A 25846-nucleotide genomic window follows, 5' to 3' on the forward strand; every position below is an offset into this window, starting at 1 on the left:
GTCACATTTGGAAACATATGACAACTTGTACATTCTTTTACTATGACGTGTAAGAGTTTTCTCTTTATTTTCAGCCTCCTCGTCGATGCCTGAAATGGAGGCCTTCGAAACAGTAGTTAGCAATAAATGACGTACGTGAAAAGCTGGTAAAAGTGAAATATGACTTATATTACACACGGAGGTGCGGCTTCATTTAAAATAATTTTTATTCTTTAGGAGAACCTCCACGTGCACGATTACGTTTTTCTCATTTTTTTTTCGCCTGTGGCCCCATATGTAAGATGCCTCGATCCGCTTTCTCAGCAATATTCGCGTTTTGCGCTTAAGTACATTCGTCTCTGTTCAAGCTTCTACCGTCAAGACGAGTTTAAGGGTCCATTATTTTGGAGCGAAAACGGGGCTGTGTGAAAAATGTTCAAGGAGCCGCCATCCTAATTTGTCCATATTTATCGGGTTAATCAAATCGCGTGGGGCCGAAAACTTTCCTAGGGTGACTGCACTTTTAGACGGCAGGCGTTAGGACAATGAGAAAGTTAAAGGATAGATGGTATGAATGCGTGACCGATAAATATAGTACTGCAAAAAATACGTTTCAGTTGGAGCATCACGTGGGCTATTTCTGCATGGTTTTGTGGTTTACTCACTAAATCAGCCGCATGGAAAATGACAACAGTAACATTGGCGTGTTCTTCCCACGTGAAATAATTCTTCCAGACATTAATACCTATATGTCGCAAGAAAGGTTTAACATGTTCACCGTTAATGAATTAGGCAAAAAATGTATTTGATATATCAAAGTTAAAACGTTTATATGATGCTCTTGCACTTTTCAGTGCTTGTTTGTGCACTTTTAGTCTTTTCTTCTTCAGTGTTTTGATGTTTACCCTCGAGTTATACTCTTTTATAAACAAATGCTGACGCAGAATGAATTCGGTGTCTATTTTGTAAGTTGTTAGCTCACAGGATGTGATGTATTTCGGGATATAGTCAAGCCACAAATGCAGTGTCATTTCTCCCTATCTCCTCAGGCGTATAGCTATGTCGTATACTGCTCGTTTGACAAGAAGACAAAAAATGTGTCGTGTTTCACTTGCAGCATGAGAACTAGCGCCCTTTCCAGAAGCAGATTTGGCTGAGTTGATAGGCTTTCATCTTTTAGGCAAAATAAAGGACGAAGGGAACCCCGCAAGCCAGCTCTGACTTTCTACTCCTTAGTTTTGTATAGCTAAAACATGAAAGCTCACCAAAGCCTTGCTATTGTGGTTGTAAGAAAATTCGGGATCCGCTGCAGAGTTCAGCCTTGGCACTAGATTTTCTAGCCTGTGGGGCTTAAAAAGGATTGATTTTGAGCTTTTTTTTTAAATTGTGTGCCCCCAACAATATGGGATAAATATAGGTCTGTGAGTGTTAAAAAAAAAATTAGGAACTGTGCAACGCTACATGCGTTTGTCGTTTCGAATCAAGCGCGAGGAGCGTGGTACATCCTAGTGGCATGGCCCACTAGTATGCTGCACACAGGGATATTTTTCAAAGTTATATGTATGATCAAGCGTGCATGATTACCCTATTTATACTGAGTGTTTCAATCTGAATAAGCAATTCCTGAGGTTACTAGAGTAGAGATGATTATTCATTATTTCCGAAACACATCACTTCCACCGGTGGATACCTGCAGTTGGCTGTATTCTACCGATTGCTTAACTAAACTGCTTAACTACTTAACTAAACCCGATCTGTGTTCAAGGCGTGTTAATCACTGAGACTACCGAGACGGCCGCAAGTTTTTCAAGGCTTGTTCTCAGAACCATCGTGATTCGTGTTTCGCATAACTTTGTCCCGCAGTGTGTAAAGTAAAGACGCTTTTTGGGAAAGACACGTGCAACACCCTCGACATTTCGCCACAATCGTACGGATGTCTATCTCAAAACTGCTGGTATTATTGGGACACCTGCCGAGCCAACATTCATCGAGCATTTACTGGCTGCGATTATTCATGTGAGACACGCTTCCAGAAGAAAGGGAATATATCTATATCTATATATATATATATATATATATATAGGCATAACACCCCGCAGGGGCGTCTGCGCAAGCAGGCGTTTGGTGTGTTGCGACACCACGGACCCGAGCACACGAGGGTTGGACCCTCCCGCGTTTAACCGTGCGTGGCTTAGCCGTGTCCGGGGAAAAGGGGATCCTGGGGGTTGAGCCGATGCTGGGTGTTCGGACCTTTAAGGCCCCCCGGCGGAGGCAACACACCCCTTTGGCCTCGGCTTCACGTAGACGGCACCCCCGGACTGACCCACCCGGGGGAAATCGGTAGTTGCCTTTTCCTGTCTCTCTCTCCCTCCAGTCTTCGTCTTTTTCTCACTTTTCATCTTTCCTGTCTTCTCCTAGCTTCCGTTTACTTCCAAATTTTCCAGGCAGCAAGGGTTGACCTTGTGTGAATAACCAACCTAGGTTATCTCATATTTGGTTATAGTGATAACGTACAACTGGCGTTTGCAGGACCTGTTCTTACAGTCCCTGTAACGTCCCCTAGTAGGGCTCCACGGTGGGTGGTTGGCGTTATTGCCGAAAATCAAATTATTCTATGGCTAGTTCCTTCCCTACCCTCCCAGATCGCCCTCAGAAAAGAGGGCGCACCGAAGACGTATTTCAGTTTTTTGGACGACAAAAACCCAACTTCCCACGATTTCACGTAATTCATTCGGAAAAGTCAGATAAACAAGTACGCACGATCTCCCCATTTCTAGTTTCGAAGTCTTTAACTGAGGTTCTTGGTTCAGGTTACAAGGCATCAAGGATGGCAAGTGGAGATCTCCTTTTGGAGCTCCGTGACCTGAAACAATACGAAAAGCTACCTAATCTAGTGTCTTTTGGAGACTTTCAAGTGACAGTGACTCCGCACCGCACTATGAACACTACACGCGGCGTTGTCTCAGATGATGACCTGCTTCAGTTGACAGAGGCAGAGCTCCTAGAGGGCTTCAATGAGCAAAATGTTGTTAATGTGAAAAGAATAAAGATGAGGCGCGATGGTAAGGAAATTGCGACCAAACACCTAATTCTCACATTCAATTCAAGTGTCCTGCCCGAATCAATCGAGGCCGGGTACATAAAGCTCCGTGTCAGGCCTTACGTGCCCAATCCACTCCGTTGTTTCAAATGTCAGCGCTTCGGCCACAGCTCGCAGAGCTGCCGCGGCCGCCAAACTTGTGCTAAATGCAGTGCCACAGAACACACCACTGAAACTTGTGAGAACGCTCTCCGCTGTGTAAACTGCGATGGGGAGCACGCCGCGTACTCGCGGTCGTGCCCTTCCTGGAAAAAAGAAAAGGAAATCGTTACAATCAAGGTCAAGGAAAACATAACTTTCAGAGAGGCACGGAGGCGGGTATCATACCTGCCCAAGAAAACCTTTGCCGATGTGGCGCGTCAGGGGGCAGCGTCACAACGGTCTCCGGCGACTGCCCGACCCACACGCAGTGAGTCGGCAGTTACGCCGTCTGCCCCCACGGCGGTTGCAGCTAGCGCTGCTCCGCCTACCGAGGAAAAGGGGCCATCGACCCCGAAGGTGGGTGCAGCCGAGGCTGCCTCAACCTCCCAGGTCCCTCCTAGCGCTGGCAACGGCCGGCGCAGCCAAATCCCCCAGGGAACCCCATCGACCTCCGGGCTGGTGGGCGCAGGGGTCTTGCCCTCCAAGGCGAGACTCTCCCTGGTGACTTCTCGCTCGCAAGAGCAGGTGTCCGGCGCCTCACAAGAGGCAATGGACACTACACCTATCCTCCAGGGGCGCCAAGCGCCTAAGGAGCGGCGAGGTTCACTCGAACGCTCCAGAAAGGGCAAAACTCCCGTTACAGGGCCTCGAAAGGGCTCTGTAATTTAATCACAGCAATTTCCATAAACACTACTTCTGTTTCTGTACACACAGCACATATTATCACCCAATATGGATACACAAATTATTCAATGGAACGTCAGAGGTCTTCTCAGAAACCTTGATGACGTGCAAGAGCTCATTCAAAAACACAATCCAAAAGTGCTGTGTCTACAGGAAACACACTTAAAATCCAAACACACAAACTTTCTCCGTACGTATGTTACGTTTCGCAAAGATCGCGATGATGCCGTTGCATCATCGGGTGGTGTGGCGATTCTCACTCATAAAAGTATAGCATGCCAATCTTTACAGCTACGTACGCCCCTTGAGGCAGTGGCGGTGCGAGCTGTTCTGCTAAACAAACTCATCACTATTTGCTCGCTTTATATACCCCCACACTACAATCTAAACAAACATGAATTTCAGTCCTTCATAGATGAATTGCCAGAACCGTACGTTGTACTTGGGGATTTCAATGCGCACAACAGCCTGTGGGGCGACTCTCGTATAGATGCGCGAGGTCGTCTTGTTGAACAGTTCCTCTTCTCTTCTGGTGTATGCCTGCTGAATAAGAAGGCACCCACATATTATTCTCTCGCCAACAGAACATTTTCATCAATTGACCTCAGCCTAGTTTCCCCGTGTATATTGCCTGAACTCGAATGGGAAGTTATGGAAAATCCTTACGGGAGCGACCACTTCCCCATACTGATAAGAACATCTAAAGAAAACGAATGTCCTCCACAAACTCCTAGGTGGAAGATAGACACAGCCGACTGGCAGAAATTTCGAACTCTCTCTAGCATCGCATGGGCTGACCTATCTTCTTTAGAAATTGATGCTGCTGTGGATTATCTTACAGCATTCATAATAGATGCCGCATCACATTGCATATCCGAAGTAAGTGGTTTGGCATGCAAACCACGTGTACCGTGGTGGAACAGTGAATGTCGGACCGCCCGTAAGAACCAGAACAAGGCGTGGGGGTTGCTGCGAGCTTCTCCCACCGCCGAGAATCTTGTCAACTTTAAAAAAGTAAAATCCCAAGGCAGGCGAACCCGCCGACAGGCCAGAAGAGAAAGCTGGCACAAGTTTTTATCGAGTATTAACTCGTTTAGGGATGAGGCCAAAGCTTGGAACAGAGTAAATAGGATTAGAGGGCGGGAAACATATTCACTCCCCCTGGTAAACACACAAGGCGATACCCTGCAAGACCAGGCAGACTCACTTGGGGAATATTTTGAGAGCGTGTCAAGTGAAACAAATTATACACAGTCCTTTCTCAAATACAAACAAACAGAAGAACGTAAGCCACTAACAACAAAAGATCGAGAAAATCAGCCTTACAACCGTCCTTTTAGTATTGCTGAATTGAGAGCTGCCTTGAGCGCATGCAAGAGCTCCGCACCAGGATCGGATCGAATCATGTACGAAATGCTCAAAAATTTACACAATGATACGAAAGTCACACTACTCACACTCTTCAACACCATCTGGGATGCAGGGCACCTTCCAATTGCGTGGAAGGAAGCCATTGTGGTCCCTGTTTTGAAACAAGGAAAAGACCCTTCCTCAGTGGCGAGTTACCGCCCGATAGCCCTCACAAGTTGCATTTGTAAGGTGTTCGAAAAAATGATAAATCGGCGACTCATCTTTTTCCTTGAACAGAGCAAAATTCTTGATCCTTATCAGTGCGGCTTCCGAGAAGGACGCTCCACAACTGACCACCTTGTACGTGTAGAAGCAAATATCCGGGACGCATTTGTACACAAACAATTCTTCTTATCCATATTCCTCGATATGGAGAAGGCGTACGATACGACGTGGCGTTACGGAATCCTAAGAGACTTGTCAGAAATGGGCATCCACGGTAATATGTTTAATATAATAAAAAGCTATCTGTCAAATCGTACCTTCCGGGTAAAAGTCGGCAATGCACTCTCACGCCCTTTTACCCAAGAAACGGGCGTACCCCAAGGAGGCGTGCTCAGCTGCACGCTTTTTATCGTGAAGATGAACACGATTCGTGCATCCTTACCACCCGCCATGTTTTACTCTGTCTACGTGGACGACATTCAAATAGCTTTCAAATCTTGTAACCTCGCAGTCTGTGAGAGACAGGTACAGCATGGCCTGAATAAAGTCTCAGTGTGGGCAGACAAGAATGGATTTAAGATCAATCCTAACAAAAGCTCTTGCGTTCTCTTTACAAGAAAGAGAGGCCTGGCTCCGGATCCTTCCTTAGAACTGTGTGGACAACGAATACCTATCAGCAAAGAGCACAAATTCCTAGGTGTCATCCTTGACTACAGACTCACTTTCGTCTCCCACATTAAATATCTTAAAGAAAAATGTCTGAAAACAATGAACATAATCAAACTTCTATCGCAGACTACGTGGGGTAGTGACAGAAAGTGTTTAATGAATATCTATAAGAGCCTCATTCGATCACGACTAGACTATGGTGCCGTGATCTATCACTCTGCAGCCCCGAGCGCACTAAAGATGCTAGATCCGGTCCACCATCTAGGAATCCGTCTGGCCACTGGCGCATTCAGAACGAGTCCCATACAAAGTTTATATGCAGAATCGAATGAGTGGTCTCTTCATATCCAGAGAACATACATCAGCCATACATATTTTCTGAAAGTCCACTCAAATCCTCAACATCCCTGTTTTAATACCATTCATGACATGACATATGCTACACTCTTTCGCAATCGTCCCTCCGTAAGACAGCCTTTCTCGCTGCGTGTGAGGGAGCTTAGTGAAGAAATGCACGTTCCACTCCTCGAGCTTCGCCTAATGCATCCAGCCAAGCTGCTACCTCCTTGGGAGTGGCAGCTCATACATTGTGATATATCTTTCGTGGAAGTCACAAAGCATGCTCCAGAGATTGAAATCAAGATGCATTTCCGGGAACTCCAGCACAAATACTCCTGCACGGAGTTCTACACAGACGCATCAAAGTCACACGACGGGGTGTCCTATGCAGCCGTCGGTCCATCCTTCTCAGAATCCGACGTACTGCACCCGGAAACTAATATCTTTACGGCTGAGGCCTACGCCCTGCTGTCGGCCGTAAAGCATATAAACAAATCACAACTCCCGAAATCAGTGATATATACGGACTCCCTCAGTGTTGTGAAGGCCTTGATGTCTTTCTGTAATCATAAAAATCCAGTAGTTATTGAACTTTACTCCGCACTGTGCAAATCATATATATCTAACCAACATGTGATCATATGCTGGGTGCCTGGACATAGGGGCATCGAGGGAAACGTTCTAGCTGACCAGATGGCCACATCAATCTCATTGCATGCAGACAATCCTACTGCTTCGGTCCCTGTCACAGACCTGAAGCCTTTCTTAAGAAGGAAACTACGAAGCCACTGGCAACGTATGTGGGACAAAGAAATAAATAATAAACTGCATGTAATAAAGCCACAATTAGGTTTCTGGCCTCCTGTAACAAAATCCCGCCGGACAGATGTCCTATTCTGCCGTCTAAGAATAGGACACACTTTTGGCACACATAACTTTTTACTCACGGGAAACGAGCCTCCAACCTGTGGTAGATGCGGGGAGAGGCTGACCGTCCTCCACGTCCTCCTGGAGTGTCGGGAAGCCGAACATGAAAGAAAGAAGCATTTTCCCTTAGCATACCGGCAGCGCATCCCCCTTCATCCTGTTATGTTACTCGGCCCGGAACCTCTATTTGACACTAACGCAGTCTTAAGTTTTCTGAAAGATGTTGTTTTGCATGTTTTTAGCCCCACATGTTCGTAGCGCTTCCTCTCTTCAGAGGATGTCGCTGTGATCATTATTTTGAATAGCACATGCCTCTAGGCCCTTGTGGTTCAAGGGCTCAGGCGAGGCAGCAGTGCTCAAAGTAATTTTGCCATCTTATATATTTTATATCTTGCATCATTATTCTACGATGGATTTTAGTGTTTAGAGTATTCGTCATTAGTCATCGCCATAATTTTATAGCACGTAGATTTTACGCACTTTACAGCGACAATTTTTTAGGCCACTTTACAGCCAAGTCACATCTCCATATTACATCGTCAACATCACCACTTGTCATGGCGCTCATTGGCCAAACCTGGCCCTTGTGCCATTAAACACCACATATCATCATATCATCATATAGGCATAACATTCGTTGAAAACTTCATCGGTGATTGTCGCACAGTTTCCGATGTCCGCAGCAGCGAATAATTTTTCGCCGAGAAACAACCTGTTTATATCGGGAGTACGGTGTCTAAAAATTACCTAGGTTTAGTTGAAACACTTTGTACTGCAGATGATGTATGCAGACGAATAATTCATTTATGGTGAATCTGTTTAGCACGTTTTCGTTTTACCACAGAATTTAAACAGCTGACATAGCCGCTGGCTCCGGATCAAATATTTTTCTGGCTTTAAAGCAGGCATGTGCGTGCGAGATTACAAGTCGCTGCGCTCAGGGCTCCACGTTGCATACGGACACAATTAACGCAGGACGAGAACACAACCATGAAGAAAAATACGCATACACGACGGAAGCGCCTGTACGTCTCTGTGCGTTTTTTTTTCCTTTGTTTGTAGTTGTCCTTGCGCTGCGTTAATTAGTCTGTAAGCAAACACCAACTAGCTCAACAGCATATCCTCCTGCTCTGCCATTGCTTTCTTCCAGCATATTATGGAAGTTAGAGTTGTCCGCGTCTCGTCGAAAAGATGAATTGATAAGGGTGACGAAAAGGGGTCAGGGCTAATCTTAATGGAACTGCACTGGCGTAATGAGTTATCGCACGAATAACGAAAAAACGAATGTGTTGTCAGCAAAGCAATGAAAACAAAAAATATTGTCCTGGCAGTCGTTCACTCTTCCTCTGTTTTATAGTAGCCCCACATCGTGCTCTGGTTGAAAATTTTTTACACGCAGAACAAGTCACCACCAAGCACAAAAAAGCTGTGGGCTCTCCTAAATTGTGCCGTGAACCTCACGTTGCCGCGTTCATAAATAGGTACATAGGTAAAACGTAGTTACACAAAAATGCTGATTTACGATGGCTGGCTGCCAGGTGCTCGCTTTTTCAAAAGTGAAACGTTATATCCAGATCACAGGAAAAAGAAATTTAAAGCTTTCTTATTTCTTTCAGATCCCATACAGAGCATCACCACTTCCTAGGCAATTTTCCACTTAATGGTAAGAAACGATGTGTTTTGCGCAAGCGAAAGCGGAATACGTAGTACTCATTTTTATGCTTAGTACCTGAAAGCCTTATCTTCGCGACACGCTTCTAAGCGAGCCATCCGAATACGTTGAATGTTTGAGAAAACAGCCTATCACTGAGGGATTTCCGTCCTTCTAGCGCCATTTAGAGCCTCATACATTTGTAGGAGGCAAATTCACCGCACGCATAAACAGGCCATCTAAGAGCCTTTCTGAGGGGGCTTCCTTGTATTTATTCGCCGTCCTCTCAGCATAAATGGAGGAGAGCGCGATAAAAAACGGGAATAAAGTTTTCAAGCAGATGCTCACTCCTGTATGCACTGCAAGTCTGTTTGCGTAAGCGGTAATCTGCGAGAAACCAGACCCTTTTTTTTTTTTAAAAAGCAAAGCATCAGTGCACATTGCGTCTCCAAACGGTTCACTTCTCAAGGCCTTGCACCAGTCGACATGCAACATGTTGCTGCTTGTGTTTTTTTCCCATAATGCCTGAAAAGAACATGCTCCCTTACGGTAAGGATGCATAGGTCGCGGTAGCCGTGTGGTTTTGAAAACAACAGTTTTTCCGTAGACAGGAAACAAGCGAGGGAACTGCTTGCGTCCAGATTTCCTTTTATCCGACCTTGCATTACTGACTGCAGCAGGGTTATGCTTGTGTATAGCATGGTACGATTGCTAAGGTAGAATCGGGCAGAGTTCCGATTTAATTTTTCTTAACTTCAGGAAAACGCATGTGCCCGCGCATAGTGTAGGGCACCTTCACTTTCGTGAACAGAACCATCCTAACTATTTCATGCACGGAAGTTCGTTTGTATGAGAAAAACGATGTTACTGAAAAAGATGCCCGGTGAAGCTAAAAGAAACCTGTGGGATTAGGAAAACGAAATGCTTTAAAATTAAGATTTGAGGTGGTCAGCAGACGAAACCGTCATGCGAAAATGCCCCTCCCTGAAGTGCCCGTGGAATTCTGCAAAACAGTTTTTTTGTGCTTCCATGGACGGAGAGTAACACTGTGTCTGCAGCTATTGTTTTAGCAGGTTATTGTTTATTATATAACCTGCAGGTGTCTGCAGGTTATTGTTTATTTTTTCAACATATCCTTCGCACACCACCTTGACATTCAGGTGGCAGGTGTGTGGCTGTTGAAATAATGGCAATAGCGTTGAAAATGGCGTATGATAATAACGGAGGTAAACTACCGTGACTCAAAAAGTTATCAAATCCTAGCTATCTGTTGTAACCGCCGTGCTTCAAAAAGGAAATGAGCGAAATAACGTGCTCTCGCTCCCGCATACCGAAAGATGAAGCTGCCCCGGCAGGTGGACTGAGGCAAGGCTTTTAATTGCATGGACATGCACAGGCGTAAGTGTCAATAAGTTGTGCGCTGTAGACGCGTGGAGGACGCTGGCATGGCCTTCAGCAGGAACTTCTCATCAATGTTCCATCGTAGGGGAGGTGTGATACACGAAATAACCTACGTGGTAGCTTTATTTCAAACATGCTCGTACTTATTTGGTGAACGTGAACAGATAATGCCCAATTCACGATTCATCGTGAACAACTTTACTTCTATAGCTTGCCAAAGAAGTATGCATAACTTCACGTAAGCATGCCAGCTTCGTTCATGAGTGTATAGAGGGAAACCTGTTAATATGAAATCGTGCTTTACTGTTTAGAAGCGGCATATTACCATATATCGTGCAATTTCACTCTATTGTCGCTAAATACGCACATAATGCGCTTTTCACACGCGTTTCAATGTCAGGGCTAAATCAGTACGTGGCAGTTGTTAATGCCACCTTGCTCACTTCCTTCCCACAAGCAGAAAAGGAGGTCAGCTTTGATATGCCTTTCAGTAGAAACAGAAAAAGTCCCAAGACAATGACGCTTTCATGGTGCAGCGTAATATATTGTATAGTCTACTAGTTCTTTGGATGAACAGTCACGATGAAAATTCACGTGTTCCATGCTTCACAAAAAATGTACACCTCTGAAGAAACTTATCTCTCATTATTGTGTCAGGCTACCGCCTGCTGCCCACGGAAATAATTACCGAGCTTAGCGCGTGCCGTCTGCTTATCGCTGCGAAGATTGCCTTACCCCGAATTCACCACTTTGTCTTTTGAGCGAATGAAACCTGATAAGAAGCTACTCGGGTCGGAGTGAAAGCCCTGTAGTGAAATTGTAACAGCATACCAAGGTGGTCGCTGTATGCGTTTTACTGCGACCGCAGTTAGAGCTCAAAACTGTATATGCGGCACCCGTCATTCGGTTACACTGACGGCCGCAGGCCGTTGCCGTTATCGTGTCATCAGCTCGACTGATATCCGGTTAACCTCCCTGCCTTTCCTCTTCATCTCTCTCAGCTCGGCTTCACCTTCAGCATAGAGCAAAATCAAAGCTTTTCCGTCCACCATGACACTGGGATTAAAAATTATGTGGCTGCAGCAATGTGCAAGGGGGAGGTATAGACGCGCTAATTATTGCGTTCGCCATTTCGTAATTTGTAATTTGACGTCCCACACACACTGAAGGCGGCGGCGTTTGTGCATACATATATTTCGGAGGCCGCAAAAAGAAACGCTGCTGTTGAAAAAGACGACATTGTGCGCATCGCAAAAAAAGCAATTCTTTGACAAGATGGCGCTATCTGCTGTAAGAACCTGCTGCTGTCGCAGTAAATGACTTCAGCGCAACAGGACTCACCAAAGTCCAATGTTTCCGTCCTGCAGTTCTTTGCGATGGTGCTTTAGGCTTTCGGGCGTTGCTTATTTGCAGGATGCACGATGTTCGCTGTATTTGGCACGCTCTGCGATAGGATTTCAAAATTTAATTGTGGGGTATCACGCACCAAAAACACAATCTAATTATGAGGCATGGTGTAGCGGGGGACTCCGGATTAATTTTGACTACCTAGGGCTCTTTAACGTGCACCCAGTGCATGGAACGGTGCACGAGCGTTTTTTCATTTCGGGCCGATCGGAATGCGACCGCCGCCGCCGCTGAGATTTGATCCGTCCGAAAGCATTTGCTGGTGTGACCAACTTAATTGGTTGAATAGTGGCGGGCTGCTTGTTGCACCTGGATGACAGGAGTGCTTGCTTCTCCGTGTAACGTTTGTAAAGAGCAAAATGATGCGATGTGCAGACACAGAGTGCTTCGGTATTTCAAAGATAAAAACGAAAGGAGGGGTTGGTGATACTCGGATTGTACCGGTAGTGTGGTCTTGTGGGAGGCTGTCGAGGATAGTTCTGACTTCGCTGAAGAAATTGAAAGGCAACGACGCCTGTCCGATTGGACTGCATGAACGTTTTTTCAGCAGGTATTTTTATTTATCCTGTTTCGGAAATATTTGTTGCGCTCTTTGATGTAATCATGTCTAGAATTAGAAAAACGCAGCGCATATGTGTAGTCGTTCTTCATTAGTTTTCGTCTTCCCCTTCCAAATGAAACGCCCACTAGCCCTAAGTCGACCCCTTATGATATGTAGAATACCGGCTGTAAAATAGGAAGGATAACTTCACCAGTCTTCCAACATGATGTGTTTGGGACTGTAAGTGTCGTAAATTGATGCCACCTGCGGTTCCCTGTGTCCAGGCACGAAGGGCAAAGACAGCCATATCAGCTTGGACTCGAGACCGTCATCAGGACCGCTGCCATACAGCGCGCCTTACGAGGACCGAGCGCAGCCCACACCGTCGGGCCACAGCACCAGGCGACACCAAAGGCATCAGCATCGAAGGCGGACACACAGTCACAGGGTGCCAGACATAATTTATAGCTTCGGCAGCCAGTCGGCGGCCAAGCTTCTTTACAGGGGAAAAGGCTACCGCGTCGGGCCCTACACAGGCTATGTGGACGTGTGGACGATACCGCGCCAATCTCGACCGCAGTACTTGCCTCCGCCTCGGCTGACGCCACCCCCGTCGCCACCACCTTCGCCGCCGCATCTTCAGCGACAGGAGGAGCACTTCCCAGAGGGAACCGCTTTCGCCAGAGGTACGGTACCGTGCGATTTTACCACGTCGGTGAACCGTGAAAATCAAAGCATGTTATACAGGGTGTGCCAGCTAACTTTAGCCAGATTTTTAAAAAAATATGCAAATGCCACGTAGCTGGACAGAGCAAATGTAATTTTGTTTGCCGTCACTGGGAGATACTGAAATTATTTTTTTTCATTCCGCCTAATTGAAACTAGTCCTAATTAATTTCTCAAATATTATTAGTTGAAGAATGTCTGAGAAGATTGTAGAGTGACATGAAAAACTCCCGATACAGCTTTTCTGTTGCATGATACGGGCTACATAAAAGTGTTTTTCCGAGCGTGAAAGAAGCGTGCACGCAAAATTTACCGCGAGACTGACCGCTCGAGGCACTTTGCGTGTATTCGCGGGCGTCTTTCACGCTCAAAAAAGAAAAAAAAACATTTATACAGCATGCATTGAGCGACATAAAGCTGTATCGGGAGTTTTTCATATCGCTCTACAACCTTCTCATTGACACTTTTCATCTAACTATAATATTTGAGATGCTGTTTAATTAAATAAGACTAATAATCTAATTAGGCATAATGAAAAAGTAATTTGAGTATCTCCAAGTGGCGGCAAACATTACCTTAGTTCTGTCAAGCTACGTAGCATTTGCATATATTTAAACTCTGGCTAAATTTTGCTGGCGCGTCCTGTATCATGTGCGCATATAACATTCTCTACATATATATGCACGTACAGAGCATTTTATGTATGTGTCGCATGTGTGTACAAAAAATGAGTGTATAGCATCATAGTATGTGAAAAACACTAAACCTAGAAGAGTCAAGTAGTAGCTGCCGCCGTATTCGTGCGCCAGCGTCTGTTTCCTTTCTGGTCAAGGAAAATGCAAGGGTGCGTAAAAATGATCCGCATATTTATCAGTCACTTCTGCCGGCCGAACTCTCATAATACCTTCCTACACGTCTCTCAAGTTACTGTTGTACAAGCTGTGTCATTTCAATTGCAGCTGCGGTGAGAAATGCGATGACTATCCCAGTTGTGACTTGCGCAAATGAAGATCAGATGTGCTGCAGTTTGTTTTTTGATGTCTTACGACGAATGAAGTCTTGTACATATATTGTATATTCTTTTTCTTCATCAAATGTGCTTGAGCATATACTGATCTTCAATGAAGCGCGCAGGAGTTTCTGCCATGAAGGTTGCTATGTGTTTATTTCTTGGGTTTACCATCCAAAAGCAACACTCTGGCTAAGAGAGTCACAGTAAGGGTGGTGGTCTCCAGATTCATTTTAACCAGTTGAAGTTCCTTAATGTGCACGCGATACTTCTCACACAAGCGTTTTCACGTCCCGCCCCATCAAAATGTGGCCTCAGCGGGCAGGAATTGAAACCGCCGGCTCCTGCTCAGCCATAAAGGATCTAGATGCATTTTCCTACCCTGCGCATCGACTCGCCGTTCAGTGTAGTATAAGCTGACTTCTTGAAATCTCAAAACGACAAATAAAAACGTGCGTTTATTATTTTTCTCTCCGTTTTGTTAGTACTTTCGCACGTCTCCTCTAATTGCCGTTGCATGTGAACCCATAATAGCCAGTCATCTTTACGCCCTGTTTAGTGCAATGTCAAACGTATGCAAGCCAGGCAGCTAGCGACCGGAAATCACTCGGGGAAGTGGAGAAAGGCAGCTACAGGATTCCCGATTCTCTCAAAAACAACCCTCAATCTCGAGAGCGTCGGAGCTTCAGATGTACCACAGAGGCACCGGAAATTGGTTCGCAGCAACTCTAGTGACATGTATTGCAGCTAAGGATGCGCATATGCGCGCAGTTTAGACGTTTACCATTGAGAAAGCTTAAGGCGCATTTTTACGTTGTGCCCACACAGTGCTGATCGCGCCCGAACCGAGCAACGCCGTGTCGCCCGCCGAGCCGCGGACGTGCCTTCGCTGTCCCAAGGACCGCACGGTGTGGGTGGGGCCGGGCTTCTCGTGCGCCGAGGTGCCCAAGCCTCGGTTGCGCCCTTGCTCCAGGTGGGTCGGGCCGGGGCGCAGCAGCGCGGGACTCCTCGCTCTAGGCTTGCGTCTCTTCCAGGAGAAGTGCGCATGACAGCCACCGCGGGGCCGCAGCCGGGCTCACTCGTCATGGAGGGTGTCTACCAGATGGGCTTTACGTTCCAGGCGCCAGGCATTGCGCCCCAGAGCTGTCACTACAAGCTCAGGGTCAAAGGTAAGCAACCGCCATTCGCGTGTGTTCTTTAGTGAAGTCTTTGATGCAAAAGATTTCGTTCGATCGACGTAGTTGCCGACGTAGATTTGAGCGTCACGGGGCGCACAACGCGCGCCATATAGCATTCGTGAATGCGTGCGATGTGGTGATTTCCTTCTGCGTAGCTTCCTGAGTGGCAGCACTCCCACGTGGCTACTCCCAGTAGATCGCCTATTGTGGTAGCTGGTGTGATGGGCGACGTGCCGTTAACACCCACTTCTTGGCAGTCCCTGCGCACGGCTCCACACTTGGCACGAGCTACGCTCTCTGGGAAGTCAACAGACTGTACGCGTTGTAGCCTTGGCACATGAACAGAGAATGCGAAGCGGTGTCTTGCGCTTTGGAACGGACGTCGCATAGGAGCCCTGATGACTTCATTCGTACCACGTAAGCTAGCTGCGCTCCGTTGCTCGCACGTAGAGCTGCTGCCAAGGGTAATCGCACGGGGTCAGGAAAAAGACGGACCATTATGGAAACAGGGTGCCGGCCAAGTTCTCACGACGCATGTGTTTGCACCTGGAAGCACTGCAGTTTTTACTTGGGCAGCTTACACGTATGAAGATACGAGAAAGTTTTTGCCCGTGGCACTTCTGAACGTTGTTCCGCTTCCATGCAGATAGTCCAAGTGCACTGGTGGCTGGCGAATTGAAATCTTTAGAAACACATGTAGGCAGTACCTTAAATTGGCACTGACCACGATACACTGCGTCGTTGTAGTAAAAAGTTTATTCGATCATATTTTCGTTCTATTTGGCAAAAAGTATGACCGGATAAACTTGCTTCACTTCTGTATATCACGTCTATAGCATGTCGTTTTAGTAAGCTTGTACGTACGCTGCTAATTGTACCTTAGTGTTCCTGCAGTCATCAGATGGCTGTAGAGAAAAGAAGTCTCTGAGAAAGATTAGCTCCACAAAAGGCAAAACCTTAACAAAGGTAATAGGAGGCGCCGGTCGTATGAATGTGTCTGTAGCTAACAGCGATGTCACCATATTATTAGCATACTGACACTCGCATTTCCAATGATCGCTTATTGGTTACTTGATTGCAGGTAATGTTTTCACCTTAAAACACCTCAACTCCATTAAATTTGCTTATTGTTTTTCAGTTTCTTTAAGTGGAATGGAAGTACATCTCAGACGCTTGTAATTTAAGCGCGGAAGTTCGAAACGAGCTAAAAGACAGAATGTTGCTTGAGATGTCCTATGTCTCTGCGCGTGTATTTCGCACAAATCAAAATATTGACGAGCTAATCTAGTCGTTGAAGGGCTTTTTTGTAATACTGCAGTTCCCAACTGTCGCAGCAGCGATCCTGTTCCTGCGGGTCTGAGCGCACCGGATCGGCGATCGTCTCTATACGTCAACTGTGCTTTTCGATCCGTTTGCAGTGCGTCGCTGTCCAGCGCTGCAACGACTCCACAACGGGGGCGCGCGTTGCAGCCGAGGCCGCCACTGGGGCAGTCGGTGTCGCTTCTTCTGCAAACCGGGCTACGCGCTCGAACAGCGGGTGGCAGCTCGCTGCGCCATTCATGACGGCGTGCGGGTCACCTGGACGCCCCACCCAGCGCCCGTCTGCAGGGGTGAGGATTGTGTCCTTACGTCAGGTGGCCTAGCATGCTGTCTATACTATACACGGGCGAAAGGATCTTGCATTCAAAAGCAGGGCTCGTTGCTACAGGTTCCGCGCTGCAGTGGCTTCTACCCATAAAAAATTGCCAGCCGAATTTGACGCCCTTCATCATCGTCCCTAAAAACCGTCATTAAGACAACGAAATGTACCCTGCCGGGTTATGATTCAGTTCGGCAAGCTTAATGAGTTGTGTTTTTATATATTTGGTAGATTACGTGGTCAGTGTGCGATTATGTAAAAATGGTGAACGCCTTAAGAAAGAAATTAGCGGCACGTAGGTTAAGCGTTTCAACCATCAAAGACTTGCAGACATTGAGTACGGTTGCGCAAGGCAACACGAGAACAATAAAGGAAACGGGACGGGTGCTAACTCACAACTGTATCCAGCTACACAAAACGCAGCTGTAACCTTCCAATGCGCATGCGCGCATCAAGAGCGAAAAAATGCAAGGCCTAACGAACGGATGCGATTGAAATTCCTCCCAAGCGAAGTGCAAACATGCACACAAGCTTATACTCGTCCTCGCGCGTACAAAAGCAGAAACTTTGCTGTACAAGTGATTATTCGCACTTTTACAGCGTGCGCACTGACACGAGTAGCCTTTTCTTTTTTTTTTTTCGTGTACGCCGAGAATTAAGATAGGTGCGGATACATCAAATGGCTTACTTAATTTCGCCGCGTAATGTGATTAAAGAGCGAATAGGGAAGCTACCAAATACATTTCTGAAGGCTGAAATGGGCGTTCGACCTCTATATCGGTGTCATTTTCTTGGATTAGCTGACGAGGCTGTATACAACGTCACGCGTCGGAAGGAACATTACAATTTATTACGTTTTCAGTCTTAATATTTTCCCCGAACTTTTCAGCGAAGAATGATTCGGCACCGACAGCTACGACAAACGCCATCATCCCGGATACGGTCATGCCGACTCGGCCCGCAACAGAGGCCAGCGTGCCCACGACGCCTTCGAAGAAAGTGTTTCCTGTAAGTCCCGTGTTCCTGTTCACAAACGTTCACTGGCTGAAAGCGTCCCTTCAAGTAAAGAGTTGGTCCCTCAGTGAAAAATATAGTTGGCCATAATAATTTCATGACAGCAACGCCTCATATACGCTTTCCGTGCCGTCCAGAACTACTCTTCGTCCATTGATTGCAATTGGTCAATGACAAAGTTTGACTCTATGACGGCCATCTATGCTTACTGCTGTTTGCTAGTGTTGCCGAACTGATTTATCGGGGATATGATTCGCACTGGGGTGAAAGGGACGGTGCACAATCAAGAGGTATAGGCGCTGCCATCCCACTTCCTGGATTGCCAGATGCGTAACCAGCTATATACGTTGGGCGAATTGCGCTAGTGTGCTCATGCATGCCGCCTGCTAAGCAAGCAAGCAGGCTTCTGCAGTCACGCGATCCCCTAGCGTCACATGTGAGCCATGTTGACCGCCCAGATGCATTGTCGTAGGCAAGGGCGCACGTGCAGTGCATCTAAAGCTTCCCGCGTCAGAAAGCCTGATACGTGCTCCAATGACCACACGTTGTCGGGCGTTTTCGTTGCCTATAAGCTATCTGCGTGCTTAGTTTTGTTCATTGCTAGAAGGTGATGCTCGCGAGCTGATTTAAGTATTTCTTTGAGTGGTTCTCCAGTGTTTATAGAGAGGCTGCGCACTGTTACACGCTGCCTTGTAGCGACACTGCCGCCAATGGACAGCACTGTTACATGCTGCCTTGTAGTGACACTGCCGGCAATGAATAGTTTCGAGTGCTTGTTAAGAATGTCTTGTCCCTTAGTACGCGGCAAAAATTTTTCCTCGGGAAAATCTGCTCCAGTCAGCGACTTCGTGAGGAAGATGTTCTTAAGCTGCCAAAAACATTTGCTTTGCTGGGGTGACACACAGCCGTAAAGCTCGTGCTTCATAACTGCATGTTTACTGTACATTGTTGTGTGTATACATAATGCATAATACATATAATATGAGGGCATAGCGACGCTGCCGGTAATAAAAGGTTGAGTCCTTATTAGGAACGTCTCGTCTGTCACAAAGTTTATCCTCGAGAAAATCTGCTTCCGTAAATGCCGTCGTGAGCAAGTCCAGTTTTTAGAGCCCAGCTCTTAGGCGCCCGTTTCTGCGGCGAGCGTCAGCGTCCGCTTTACCGAGTGAACGAGCAAAGGATGAAAGTGCGAACGCGGAGCGCAGTGGATGATGAAAGATGCGAGCGGGAAAGCGGAAGAGGAGGGTAATGGCGAAAGCGTGAGTGGAAAAGCATAGTGCGCCAACGATCACTACGAGATGGAGCCAGAGTAGCGCGAATCGCCTGGGAGGTCCGTGCTGTGAATCGCGCCTAGGCGTCGCCCACGCGCTGCCACTCGCGATCGTCCGATTAGCGAGGCAGTCGCCCCACACTTCGCTCCGTTTGCAACGTGCCGCACGAGACACATTGTCCGCGCCAGCCAATATTATTATTATTATTATTATTATTATTATTATTATTATTATTATTATTATTATTATTTGTTTTGAACACATATACACAGGTAACAGGAAAGGGAAAGCGAGGAGCAGGCTGGCAACTGCCACCGGAAGGGGCACAACGCCTGCCTACTCTTCTGAAGGGAGGCGACAGCAACACAGAAATGGAAGATAGGAAGGAGGGGAGGAAAAAGGAAAAAGGAAAAAGGAAAGGAGAGCAACAGGACAAATCTAAAGACCAAAGTAGAACTCTGCAGCCGGAATTAAAGCGACGCCGCGTCGAACAGCCTCCACAATTATCAACCACGTCCATGGCTAGTTCGCTATGCGGCTGATTGTGTTCTCCACGATGAGACGCCAAGTAAAGGTGCACGTAATCACCGTTTCACGTAATCACCTGCACGTAATCACCGGTTCACAATATACACTACAAGGTGTTTGAACCCGCCACCTCCCATCTTCGAAGGAGGAAGCGTTAGGGTACAGTACTGATCGCACACAGTAGGGCCGGTCACTGAAGGTCACGCTACAACAGAATGTCGAATGTTCATGCTACAAACGTGAACCTAAGTTAGTTAGGTCTATAAAGGTTAGTAGGGCGCGATGGGCCTGATCACGTTTAGATGCACAGCCACTGGGGTATAAACATTCCTCGAGTGTCGCACACCGCAGGCCAAGGAGGTGATAGATGATAACTGGTAGTGGACGACGTGGCGAAGGGTTCAGCAGCAAGCCGCACTGGTCCAAGGATCACGAGACACGGCGGCCGGGTGAAAAGGGTTCGTAGGGCCGAGTCACACGGTGGAGGTTCTTGTCGCTTGGCGTACGTCGGTGGAGGTTTCAAGAAAACGTGCAAGCCAGCTGTAGGGGCAATGTCGTGGGACGGATGGCGAGTAAACGAGCTCATCGGCGGATGTCGAAGTTTCCCTGCTTAACGGGAGAACAGGCAGGGGGACGACGCATTAGCCAGGCGGCGGTGATGCCGATCGTGCGTGGCAGACGCTGGCGTTGACACCGCGTTCAGCAGTGTCACGGCTGGCACCTGTGATGTACCGGTACTCGTGATGGGAAGAGGGTTCGCGGGCTATAACAACTGAGTCAGCGCAAGGAAGGCAGCGGCCGAGTACTCCGGAGTAGCGCACCTATCGGTCCATGGGTCGCTAGCCGAAGGAAGGTGGTCTGCCTCTGCACGGCGGGATGGCGCAGGAAGAGAGACCGTTGGGGACGCACCTGTCGCGGTATACATACGCCGAACGAGTTGGTGGAGACAGAGTCGGTACTTTGTGGTCGAGCTCTGGGAGCTGGAAGTACCGCACTCCGCGTAGGCCAGCACCTCAGAGCGCAGAGCGTTGTAGGGCCGCACGCTGGTGGACGGGACGACGAAGAGGGCGCGTTTTCTGCCGGGATGGCGTCAAGGAGGATGGCGTATTTCACCGATTGCGCCCTGATGTCATTCAGCGCCAGGATGGCGTCGAGCTGGGTGAACCATCCTCCAGGCCGAAACGGTGGGAGTGGCGGTTAGAGCCGCGGAAAGGCCATAGGAGCGGAAGGTGGAAGGCGCGTTTTCCCGGCCCACTATTGTAGAAAGACGCAACGTCGTCCGACGAGCCTTGCCTTCGTCTCTAAATTTATTCGGGAAGACTTCGGCCAGCGGTGCGGTGACTGCGTAGACCAGCCCAGTCGAGAGCGTTTTCTTGTGCTCGTGAGTCGAGCCACGCGATATACGCGGCGCAATGATGGCAGATGATGATGCGCAATGAAGGTGATGGCGCTGTACAGTCCTTTAGTTTGCTTTATAAGAGATGCCTGTTTCACTCAGAGGTGGTCTTACGTATCCTTCTGCTATCTTTAAAGCTAAAAGCACTGGATTTTCATTATTCTGCAGCTCCGGTATCCACGGGTATTGCTCAAATGAGCAGCTGTTGGCCTCCCTGCCCTCCTGCATTTCTTTAATACGTTTTCTTACACATGCAGCATGCTCGGCAGCTATGAAAGAAAAGTTATATGTGAAGAAGCGTATTCCATGGTTTCTCTAGTCTTTCAGTTTCCACAACCCTTGACAACACACAGAAGTATAAACAAATGCAAGATCAACTACAGGCTTCTCGCTTTCGGAGCCGTCGTTACAGATCTGAAAAATCCTGCGACGAAATGAAACTAAAACGCACTGTAAATTCTATGAAACAGCTTTGAAAAATTGTAGTTCGATGAAACCATTCAGTGAGATGACGTTCCTTGATACGGCCTCTGCAAAACGGCTCTCAATGAAAGGATGTTTACTAATCTTTCCGATATCAAACGAGAACAGAACCATTTTTTAAATCAACAAGCAGTGCTGAATAAAGGGGAAAAATCAGACATCCACCCGTTCGTAGCAATTGCTACAAAGGAAACCCATACGGGTTCCTCGAAAGAAAAGCCTCATAGTTGAAGAAAAGGAAACCCGTATGGTTTTCCTTTGTAGCAATTGCTACGAACGGGTGGATGTCTGATTTTTCCCCTTTATTCATTACTTCTCTCCACCTTGCGGGTTTCCGCAGAACTACTACGTCAAACTCTTGCCTTTGCTTCGTGTTGTCAACAAATTCGACTTCGCCCTGCCATCTGCTAGCCGCCTGGTTAGCTCAGATGATAGAGCAGCTGCCCCGGAAAGGCGGTGGTCCCGGGTTCGAGTCCCGGACCAGGACGAATTTTTCTTCAACTATGAGGCTTTTCTTTCGAGGAACCCGTATGGGTTTCCTTTGTAGCAATTGCTACGAACGGGTGGATGTCTGATTTTCCCCCTTTATACATTACTTCTCTCCACCTTGCAGGTTTCCGCAGAACTACTACGTCCAACAAGCAGTGCGATACTTGCAGGTATTAACGTGTCAAGGCACACTAAAATTTGGATGACGTGTCTAAGATGTAATTGAGCAATATACGTTGCAGGGCTACTTGGCGCGTTGCAGTAAATAAGAAGACTCCTGCACGAACCGGACGACCGCAAAAGAGATACACACAGGACAGCGCCCACCTTGCCTATGTGTGTATCCCTTTCGTGTTTGTCCGGCTCACGCCGGAGTCTACTTGGGTAATCCCTAAGGTGGAACGTATTTCACTAAAACCAGTTTCGAAAAAACCTTCTTTCCTGCAGTAAAGTTTTTTTCTCTCTTGAGGAAATGGCGCTCGATGAAGCAGGTGGAACAAGACACCAGCCTATAGCTGTTTATGGAAGAATAGTGAGCTTATCAGTAAAACGCTCCCACGCAGCCACATAATTGAATATTTCAATATTAATTAGATACCATCCTTTAAAGCTATGTATTTGCCTTGTGCTTTATCACCTATGTTGCCACTGATAAACTGCTGCGCTACTGTACCAGGGGCAGCTGCTGACGTGGGCACACGTGAGCCGCATATCAGAAAGGTATGCAAAGGACGCATGATCTAGCTATCGACATTTTTACAGAGAATGGTGAGTCCTATACGACGAGAGAGTGCCAGTCTACGTCCCAGTGCAGTTATATTGCCGCCTATGTATCTGCATAAACAGTACTCTAAACAAAAGAGCTCCGACCAGCGAGATACTTGATGTCCCGTCGACAAAGATAAAGAAAATTAAACCCCTAAAGACCAGGGTTGCTATTCTGGACACTGTCAAATTAGGCCATATTAAGTCCCAATTCTGCAATAGCGGCACTTCGAGCAAACCACAGAGGCCGTAGCACTCTCCGCCAATGATATCTGACAAGATGTCTAAGTCAGTGATACAGCGGAGTTTGACAATGCCCAGATTAGCGGCCTCAGATTATGTAGTGCTTCTAGGAGCAGCATTCTTTTGCCGGCGACTGTGTCATCTGGTGAAAAGAGCGAAAGAACCGCGATAACACTCAGCCTGTTCTTATCGCCTGCTTGCCGCCAGCGTTCTCTCGCCATGGCTTTGTCGCCAGCTGTCCCCTTCATCACACCCGCAGCCCAGCGCGGACTGCGCCGACAGCTAACCACAGGGGTCAAGATCAAGTGCGCTTGCTCTAAGCGGGTGTGCGAGATTAAAAGATTTTTGTCTGTGGTCGGCTCTGTGTAACCCGCTGCTGTATAGCAGATATTAGCTCGAGGCACACGTGAGTGAAGAAGACAAATGGTACGGTGCGACATTACATTCTATGCGCAACATGTTGGTAACATGTGCGAATCTGTTCACGCTTGTCGGAAACGTGTACGCTGTTGTTGGTACTAGCCACGCGTACGCATACATAGGATATATCTTGCATAAGGGCACCATGTGTTTGTAGCTAAATACCATCATATTCGTCACACCACTGATATACTAACTCCATTCCACAAGTTTCTACCGGGTTCCAACATCTTTCTTTCCCGGCGCGTCGTCTGGCGAATTTGGTTTCTTTAGCCCGTTTTCTACTATTTTCGTGAAAAGAAAGATTTCAGGCCAACAGTACAAGTGTGCTCGTGTTGGTGGCTCTTGCCACACTGACTCTCAAAGTATACGGCCTTCTGGTCTGCAGGAGGCATGACCTGACCACGCCTTCGTATTAGCGGCGAATGACTGTATATATATCTCCAGATTTCAGCAGAGAACCATGGGCGTAAAGAAAATCCTAAATGTCCAACGACGCGTTGAAAGAAGTCGCTCGACTGTTGGAATTCCTTTGCAATCTGTTCAAAAACTCGTTGCAACCTTCTTGGACAAGTTCTGGGCATTATTGTCAAGCCACGGGTCAAATGGTCTTCACGCACTTGCGTTTCGTGCTTTAGGTGGCATACACAAGCACGTCTAAAATATTAATTCCACAAAACGACGCTTTGCAAAATGAAAAGGTATCTGCTTCGACTGTTGGAGACTCTTGAAAGCTTGTGTGAAACTTATTGGATGAGCCCGTTGGTACGACTAGTGTATGTTATGACGGAAGGGATGACCTCTACTCGCGTGTACTTCAAGTTTTATTCGAGAAACATTTCACCTTGCGCGTACATCCGCTTAAAAGAGCAAAAAGCATAATCGTATGAGCCGAAATTTTGGCTTCCAGTGCACATACAGCAAATACAGACCGATGAACAGCGCTTCCAATTGGCAATATCACGCCGAGTACGCCGGTTCTTGGGAGATCACCAAAGCTACGTATAGTATTATGCTTACCCACCACGGTTGCTCAGTGGCTATGGTGTTACGCTGCTGAGCACGAGGTCGCGGGATCGAATCCCGGCCACGGTGGCCGTATTTCTATGCCGGGGGTGAAAACACCCGTGTACTTAGATTTAGGTGCACGTTAAAGAACCCCAGGTGGTCTAAATTTCCGGAGTCCTCCACTACGGCGTGCCTCATAATCAGAAAGGGGTTTTGGCCCGTAAAACCACAATTTAAGCATTATGCTTGGTCAATCTTGTGGGCGGAGATCATCGGCCTTAGGCAAAGGCAAGGGCTGATAACTCCACTTATGACGCGGAATACTCTAGGTGTCCGCACTGACCGAGACAGTTATAGTGTGCATGACAGAACGATGTCACCCTACCATAAACTAGGTGAAATATTTTTTAGAGGGATATTAAACTCGCTAAAATTTAAGCGCACCACAAGGGCAACTATGCCCCTAAGCGCCAGTTGCACGCGTAGATCGGTATCTTTCTTTCCTTCGGGAAGAAACAATACCAACGCAACAAGAACGACGCCCACCTTCCTATATTTGCCCACGTTTCGCATTTCTCCCCGTTGCACTCTGTGCTTCACCCAATAGCGGACGCAACAAAAGCGCTGAGATGTGATTCATGAATAATTCACGTGTGCTCAGCTCAAATCGGCTCGGCACACTCAGAAAATTATTCTAATGATCTGTTCGCGTGGTTTGAAAAAGAATCCCCGCCTGTCGAGGGCTGATGGATACCGTGGGTCCTGGATAATTCTAGCTCGGTGTCACGAATACACACCACGAGTGCGTTTACCAGGGTCGCTGTTTTGTCACTTTGGGCGGTGTTTCAGGGCTCGCTAGAAAAAAGGTCGTCCGACGCGTTTGGAACTGACTACTCGCCCTCGGCTTCTTACGGTGTTGAAAATATAAAAATAGGAACGCACCGTTCTCACTCCTCTCACTTCCGGGAACTCCTGAACAGAGCAGCTTGAAAGGCACATTATACATTGAAGAGAGCTTGTCCGTGCACTGTATGCCCAGTACAAGACACGAAAAAAAAAAAAGAAAAAGTACCGAACGTCTAAAGAAAGTTACGCCCATAACATCAATTGGCCATGAAATGTTCGTAGGCAGTCTTAACATCGAGCGCAGTCTTTTTACTTTGTCAATATATTTAAGAGGAAGTGGAACGTCTTTACGCGGTACCGCCACGGCAGACGGCCTTTGTTTTAGACTCGCCTCCGCTCGTGTAGTCACATGAATCT

General features: G+C 47.2%; 1 protein-coding gene across 5 annotated transcripts in view; it reads left to right on the forward strand.

Moving 5' to 3' along the window:
- LOC135915879 (sushi, von Willebrand factor type A, EGF and pentraxin domain-containing protein 1-like) overlaps nt 1-25846 on the forward strand; it is a 182205-nt gene that overhangs the window by 60811 nt on the left and 95548 nt on the right. For all 5 annotated transcript variants that reach the window (XM_065449090.1, XM_065449083.1, XM_065449080.1 and 2 more), the window contains exons 3-8: nt 9031-9077; nt 12699-13100; nt 14978-15122; nt 15167-15318; nt 16746-16937; nt 17856-17974. In XM_065449090.1, coding sequence (XP_065305162.1) covers nt 9031-9077; nt 12699-13100; nt 14978-15122; nt 15167-15318; nt 16746-16937; nt 17856-17974 — 1057 coding nt within the window. The remainder of the gene's footprint in view (nt 1-9030; nt 9078-12698; nt 13101-14977; nt 15123-15166; nt 15319-16745; nt 16938-17855; nt 17975-25846) is intronic.

The sequence above is a fragment of the Dermacentor albipictus genome, chromosome 1 (assembly GCF_038994185.2).
Source record: "Dermacentor albipictus isolate Rhodes 1998 colony chromosome 1, USDA_Dalb.pri_finalv2, whole genome shotgun sequence".
Taxonomy (NCBI): Eukaryota; Metazoa; Arthropoda; class Arachnida; order Ixodida; family Ixodidae; genus Dermacentor; species Dermacentor albipictus.